The sequence below is a fragment of the Rattus norvegicus genome, chromosome 7 (genome assembly GCF_036323735.1).
Source record: "Rattus norvegicus strain BN/NHsdMcwi chromosome 7, GRCr8, whole genome shotgun sequence".
NCBI classification, from domain to species: domain Eukaryota; kingdom Metazoa; phylum Chordata; class Mammalia; order Rodentia; family Muridae; genus Rattus; species Rattus norvegicus.
This window is the reverse complement of record NC_086025.1, coordinates 116049185-116056749: the sequence shown is the minus strand read 5'-3', so window position 1 is coordinate 116056749 and position 7565 is coordinate 116049185. Positions and strand designations below refer to the sequence as shown.

Genomic DNA, 7565 nt, shown 5'->3' with positions numbered 1-7565 from the left:
GGATTTAGCTCAGTGGTAGAGCGCTTGCCTAGCAAGCGCAAGGCCCTGGGTTCGGTCCCCAGCTCCGAGAAAAAGAAAAGAAAAAAAAAAAAGAAATCACTTTGTCTTCCCTGTGCCTCAGTTTCTGCACCTATAAAATGGACGTAATTTCAGACACCAGCTGCATAGGATTGCCGTGCACATTAAATTGGAGATGAAGAGTGTTCGGCCCCAACAGCAAGGCTGGACCATGCAGTCATACTGAGTTGATCTGGGTTATCTTTGTTTTCTGTAGACATGGTTCCTCAAGGTGGGCTCTTACCATTCTGTATCTGTTCAGAAGGCCAGTGCTGTGGGCAGAGGATGTACCCAGCAGGATGTAAAGGGTAGATGGTGAGGCAAGTGGATATGTGAGGCTCCAGCGGTGGCTGAGAAGTGCTGTCCCAGTGACCTCAAAAGTTGAGCCCAGAGGCACAGCATGGAGCTGTGAGGTCTCACCTCTTTTCCGTTGTTGTTCTCCTACCTTCGAGCCTTGCTATTTATTCATGACTCCTGCCTAGGGCACAGGACAGGAAAAAAACAACTGGAGTGGCACCCAGTGGGTCTACAGCTCGGAGCACTGGGTGACTGGGAGCTCGAATGTCACGGAGACCTTTAGGTTTCTGAATGTGCCTTGGTGTAACTTCCTTTGTGTTGTCACCTGGGTCTGAGCGGCACCTAAGGACTTCCCAGGCTTGTCCCTGGCTCTTCCCGGGCCGGGAGCTCAGGAGTTCCATAGTGATCCAGCGCCTCAACCCCCTCCTTTGCTGCGTTCCGTAGTTATGGTGTAGGAGTCGGCCTCATCAGCCCCACTCAGAGTTCAGGCCGTGCTTGACCTCTGAGCAGCTTCCTGTACCAGGCGTGAGGTAGAGTCAAAGACCTGCAGAAGACTGGCAGTGAGGGGCTGGCTAGGTGTTCAACAAGGTCCCATGAGGCCCCACTGCCTGCAGCTTAGATGTAGGCACACTGTGTGGGACTGCCGTTTATCTGCCTGAGATGCTCAGCAGTACCAAGCACAGGCGGGCAGGAGCAGCAAGCTGGCATCTGGGCAGGCATGGGGACAGCATCAGTGTTGGGGAAGCCGGGGCTCTGTGTTTCATGCAGCCTGGCACTCAGGCATTTCCTGGTGCCAAGTCATGAGGAGACTCACAGAGGCACAGACCGATGCCTTTAAAACGCTCCCTCTGTGCACCGAGGCATTAACATGACGTCTATCACCATGGTACCGAAGTGCTTAGACAATCTGCTCCCGGCAGGAGCTGGGGAGCGGCATGAAGCAGATTACCCATGCTTCGCTGTGACACTTGTGATCATGCATCACCTTGATGGATCAACAGCCAATACCGCCTGGGTCCCAGCCCGCCCCTTCGCGCTACATCTTCTCCTGTTCATATGTCTTCCTCAGCAGGTGGGTGGCCTCTGGCTGCTTGCCTCTGTACTCCAGCCTCAGGGTTCTTGCTCGAAAACACCCTGCAGCTTTCTCTGTTACTGTGCAGAGGCCAAGGGGAAGGGATTTAGTTAGGGAAGGTACGGACAGAAGCCCCATGGTGACATGGGACGGGGGCGAGGGAGACCTCAGTCATGCGCTGGCCTCCGCTGTGGTGGCAGAAATGGCAAAGAAAACTCAGGTAAAAATCTGTCTGTCCCTCTAGTTTATACCTCACAGACCTGCTCGTACTGTGAACAAGTTGCTTCACCTCTTCATGCTGAAGTCTCTCATTGGTGTGGTGGGGCTATCCAGGGCTCTCTTGGGTTAGTGGTTCTGATGAGAAAGGTCAGGACTCAGCAGGTCTGGCCCTCAGCTTCCTTCCTGCTGGTTTTCTCCCCCTATCCACTCAACCCTTACCATTCAGGTCACAAAACAGACACTGGGCTCTAGGAACTCAAGAGTTCTCCCTAGAGTCTGCTAAGGATTGGACCCCATCGAAGGCCATCACTGTCCCTGCACTGAGGCCTCTAGAGACACGGTGGAGTGGGGGTGGGGCTTCCAGAGCAGAGCTGATAATGAAGAAGGCGGTCAGGGCCTGTGTCTCCTCTTGGGGGGTATGGGATGAACTCAGGTTAGGGAGGCCTCGCAGGGCGAGGAGTGCCAGTTATGGTGGATCAAGAGGAGTTTCTGCACAGAACCTGTGCTGTCTCTCTGGGAGGTGTTAAATTCCCACAGAGGCTGGGACAAGTGGCTTAGGCCCTTCAGCCTCACAGTCTGACACTCTTCTGCCTCATTCTTCCCCTTCCCTAGGCCTCGCCCATTCCCACGCCCTCCACCCTTTATTACAGAGACATTGCAGAGATGTCTGAGCAGGCGGGATTGTGGTCATTTTTAGGGTTTCAGACCTAAGGAGCATGGCCACCCCAGCTTCCAGGACAGGCTCCTTGACTGCAAGGGACTGAGGAGGACATAGGCCAGGGGAGGCCGAGGTCCCCCGCACCAAGCCCTTTTCCTACTGTGTGACTTGGATGAGTTGGAGTCCCAGCTGCTTCTCTGTTGGACACCCCCCACCCCCAAGGCTGCTTCCACTATTTCAGAGGGAAGTCAGCCCTGTTTCTTAAAGGGACAGCCTTGAGGAAGCAGAAGGGTGTTCAGAGGAGGAACTTATGGGCACACAAAAGGGAACTGTAGCTGCTGGCAGGGGCTTTAGTCTCCAGTGAACTAAAGAGGAAGGAGGGACGTTCTTTGATCAAGTGTCCGGTTCACGGTATCCCATGGAGAGATGGCTTCTGCGGTGTGGGGCCCGGGTGGGATATCTGCACCCCTCCAGCCTGCTCCCAGCCGAGTGCTTCCTCCCTTCCTCCGTTTGCTGCTGGTACCCTGGACCCTGCAGCTAGCAGGCAAGTCTGTCTCCTTCTCACGTCCTCTTGTTCACATACATCAGAGGGACTTTCATCCAGCGGGAGCAGCTAATTCTCGGGACTCGTCTCTGGAGATTTGCTGGTTGCGTTTGAACATTGTAGACTTCACGTGGGAAGCCTCCGGGGACTGAGAAGATATTTAGCAAATGCCTCGTCAAGGTGGCGTTTGAAGGGGGGCGGGTGCTGTCTCTTCACCGCAGTGTTAACCGCTTTCCTGACAGTATAGCTTGGGTCTCCCTGGTCCTTAAATAAGGAGGATGGGTGCCATGTTTGGAGGTCAGGTGTGGAGTCTGTGGAAGCGACAGCTCTTACAAGACTGCTGTGGTAGAACTGAATCTGTCAAGTGGTGGAGCTGCCCTGGGTACTGTTGGTGGTGTTGGTTAACATAGAGAGAAAGGCAGCCTGAGCTTGGCACCCTGGGGCCACTAGAGAGGGTCTCACTTCCCACTTTCTAAAATACAGTCAGAGGCCAAGGATTTTATAACCAGCAAATCTCCCCAGGGTCAATACTGCTGCCCTTTCCTGGTTCCAGGCTCCCTTGGAATCTGGGAGGTCTGGATTCAAAGCAGGTTGTAGGATAGGGGACAATTTATCCAGGCCTGCGCACCTCCGAGGGTGTCCCTCAGTACTGGTAGCTAGCTAGCAGCACTCCCTGGTGGTGTTGGGTAACATCTGTCTGTCAGGCACTATGTGTCCTTTCACTGGCCTGGCTAACAGCGGGCCCATGGCTGACCCACGGCCACTCACTGTGGAGGCTGAGTATTAACTGATCTGTTTGACTTTATTTTGTAAGTGTGTATGTGTGTGTGTGTGTGTGTGTGTGTGTGTGTGTGTGTGTGTGTGCCTGCACACTGTGGTGAGTTTATGGAGACCAGAGGCCAGCCTCAGGTGAACATCCTTGCCTTCCACCTGTTTGAGATAGCATTTGTTTGTTTGTATGTATGTCTGTCACTGCGGCAGATGCCAGGCTGGCTGGCCTGCAAGCTTCCGAGGATTTTGTCTCTACTTCCTTCCTGTCTTGTGACAGGAACAATAAGATTAGAGACACATGCTATTCCACTTTATGTGAATTCCAGGGATTCGAACACTTGCACTGAGAGCACTTTGCCCGTCAAGGCTTCTCCTCAGTGCCACTTTGACTTTGATGAGGCGACTGGGAGTTCTTCCTACCCAGACTGTGCCATATCCCCCCCCCCCCTTTTCATTTCTATCTAATCATCAGGAATTAGCATTTATCGAACCTTTAATGTCCTCAGCATCATTTCACGGACGGGGAGACAAACCCAGGGAGGTCTGTCAACATGTCTGAAGTCAGACAGCAGAAAGGTCAGAGATCAGGCTGCAGACCAGGGTCAGCCTCAGCCTCCCCTGCCCAGTGGGCTCTGCTGATCCTGTTACTTTTTTTTGCAAAGAACATTCTTTACAGGAAGCTTTACACGGAGGAGGCAGGAGCCAACAGGAAGCCTCTCTAGCGGTTTGGGGTACAAACCCCGTGGCCTCTCTCCTTTAATGTTGCTCACCCCGCTCCAGACCTATGGAAAGACAGCCAAAAGGTAGAATGTTCTGTTGCTAACTGCTTGAACTTCCACTTCTGTGAGATGTTGTGGCTGGTGCCTGTGATCTCAGGACTTGGAAGGCTGAGGCAGGAGGATTGCTATTAGTTCCAGATTAGCTGGAACCACAGAGAGAGATTGTGCCTCAACAACCATTGGTTCCTCGATAAACAAAAAGAATTCCCACTTAGTCATTTGAACTTAATGTCCCTCAAGTCCTGTCTTTTCTCTGTGTGCTTCTTCCCTCCAAACGCCAAGGCCCTGAACTAGAGGAGGCTTTTCTGGACAAGCCACGGAGGCTTTTCTGGAAAAGCCACTGCAGCTTCGGGGAAACTGTTTTGAAAGGGGATGAGCTACAAACGAAAACAAAAGAAAATTTTTTTTGCCTCGTATTGCGACAAACCCTCCACTATAGAGAAGTTCTTCCTACTCTTGCATGAGAGGGGAAAACTTGCTCCCTCCTTCTGGAGCCCATTATGGGAACACACAGCCTCCTCTCTTGCTCCTGCCCCTTGTCAATCACAGCTCTGCTCCTCCCCCCACACCCCTGCCTCAGGCTTCAAGAGCCCTCCCACATGTGTGATCTCTCTGTGTCTGTCTGTGTCTCTGTGTCTCTGTGTCTCTGTGTCTCTGTCTCTGTCTCTGTCTCTGTCTCTCTCTCTCTCTCTAAGACAAGAGTTCAATGTGCAGCTTGAACTTGGTTGTATAGCCCAAGCTGGCCAGAAGTCACTGCATAGCCCTGGCTGGCCTCAAATTCTCCACCTATCCTCCTGCCTGAATGTTTCAAATGCTGGGACTGCCACCGTCTTTTGACTGGGGTAACCCGCTTACCCTTTCTGGGCCTCAGTGTCTTTGACTAATGTCAGTCTCTTTTCTCTTTCGACTGTTTTCAAGCTCTGAGGTTTACTGAGTTCTCTCTCAAATACCCATGGAAAAGGAAGTGCCTTGCAGAGCCTCCCAGGCCACAGATCTCTAGGCCCTTCAGGGGAACAGAGGTGTGCATGCCCCAGGCCCACTGTCTCATTGGGTAGAAATCATGAGATTTGTCCCAGGGAACAGAACCCAGATGGAGCATCTGCCTGTGCTCTCTGGCCTCAGATGTCACCACTCCCTTTGTTCCCAAACATGAATAGTTGCTCTGCCTTCTGCAAGCCAAGGCTTCCTGCCTCCTTTCCTGCCCCTCAGCCTCTGTCACCACTGGGCTCTGCCTTTCATCTTCGTTTAATCCCAATAAAGAGCTTGGGAGGCAGAGGCCTGCAGGGAGGCAGAGAGGCAGTGCATGCTGAGGTGGGCTCCGGAGTGCGGGGGTGTGTGTTGCTGTGTGTTGCCGGGAGGCTGCCTGCTGGAGAGGCCATGGGCTGGGGGCTGGACCCGGAGGAGGACAGAGCAGGTGAGGCTGCACACAGGCACAGCATGGATAAAGGCTGGGAAACCAGAAGACAAGCTGGGGGAAGAAGCAGCGAGAGGTTCTGTTTGACTGGAGAGGAGAGTCTCCCCGAGCAGTGGGATACGGATTACAGTGCCTATCAAGTGGAGGTTCAGACGCTGTCCCCATAGGTCCTCTCCCTGCTGCTTCTTCATTGTAATTGTGAGTACGGTGATGAATGATAAATACTTCCAAAACCCCGTGCTGCCTGGCTAAGGCCAGAGAGAGAGAATATTCTGGAACATTCCAGAACATTCGTCCAGAGACACTGTTTTCTGCCTTAGAGGTACTGCTCTCTTCTGAATGAGTGTGGGCGTGGGGGGTGCTGGGTAAACCTGGACCTTTTTGTGTATTTTGTCATCACCCAGCACAGTCCAAGTCACCACGGAATAGTTTGCCTGTTTTGTTCCAGCACTGGGAACAAAGACTAGGGCCTCATAGATGCTAGATTGTCTGCTTTCGAACTTGGTGTCACTGCAGTTCTCCTGTATACATTCTCCTGCGATGTCTGTGATGTGTCTCTTTAATTCAACATTATGCCTTTTGAGGTCTATCCAGCAGCTGAGAGGTAGGTGACATTTGTTTCCTGCCGAGCAAGGGTGGCAGGCTATGGCCCTAGGCTAAGCCTAGCCTTCTCGCTATGGCCTGAGAGTTATGAGTGGGTTTTCATATTTTTTTAAGTGGTTGGGGATGGGACTCGAAAGAAAAATATTTTGTGACATGGAGGTTACATTCCAAGTTCAAATCCCCATGCCCATAACTGGGACAGAGCAGTGCTTCTTCATAGACTGTCTATGATGACAGAGTGTAGCTGGGGCAGAACTGTTATGTCCCACAAGCCTGTAATGTTGTGTGCACACCTGCCATAGAATGTCCTGCTAAGTGAATACGCTGTAGTTTCTACAGTTAGGCTGGGCATTTCAGGAGCATCCTGTTTGAGGCTATGAGTATGCACGTGGTCTCCAGGGGTGTGTGTGTATGTGTGTGTGTGTGTGTGTGCCTCTGTGTGTGTGTCTCTGTGTATATGTGTGCTTCTTTGTGTGTGTGTGCCTCTGTGTGTGTGTGCCTCTGTGGTGTGTGTGTGCTGTGTGTGTGTGTGTGTATGTGTGCCTCTGTGGTGTGTGTGTGCTGTGCGTGTGTGTGTATGTGTGCCTCTGTGGTGTGTGTATGCTCTGTGTGTGTGTGTGTGCCTCTGTGTGTGTGTGTGCCTCTGTGTGTGTGTGTGCCTCTGTGTATATGTGTGCTTCTCTCTATGTGTGTGCCTCTGTGTGTGTATGCCTCTGTGGTGTGTGTGTGTGTGTGTGTGTGTGTGCCTCTATGTATCTGTGTGTGTGCCTCTGTGTGTGTGTGCCTCTGTGTGTGTGTGTGTGTCTCTGTGTATATGTGTGCTTCTCTATGTGTGTGTGCCTCTGTGTGTGTGTGCCTCTGTGGTGTGTGTGTGCTGTGTGTGTGTGTGTGTGCCTCTGTGCTGTGTGTGTGTGTGTGTGTGCCTCTGTGCTGTGTGTGTGTGTGCTGTGTGTGTTCCTCTGTGGTGTGTGTGTGCTGTGTGTGTGTTCCTCTGTGGTGTGTGTGTGCTGTGTGTGTGTTCCTCTGTGGTGTGTGTGTGCTGTGTGTGTGTGTGTGTGTGTGTGTGTGTGTGTGCCTCTGTGTATTGGGCTCCAGGGCACGTGTTCCCACTGAAGTCACTTCTGTCATCCCATGTGACCGAATGTTGAGTG

The 7565-nt window shown here is 52.3% G+C and overlaps 1 protein-coding gene across 6 annotated transcripts in view; it reads left to right on the top strand.

Annotated features, from left to right (window-relative positions):
• The first annotated feature begins 1121 nt into the window (after positions 1-1121).
• Nfam1 (NFAT activating protein with ITAM motif 1) overlaps positions 1122-7565 on the top strand; it is a 36246-nt gene continuing 29802 nt past the window's right edge. The window contains exon 1 of one of the 6 annotated variants that reach the window (XM_006242142.5): positions 1122-1426. In XM_006242142.5, the coding sequence (XP_006242204.1) occupies positions 1411-1426 (16 nt within the window). In that variant the 5' untranslated portion in view covers positions 1122-1410. Of the gene's footprint in view, positions 1427-2620; positions 2848-7565 lie in introns of those variants that run through there. The other 5 variants (XM_063264693.1, XM_039080308.2, XM_039080306.2 and 2 more) reach the window with 5 other exon arrangements.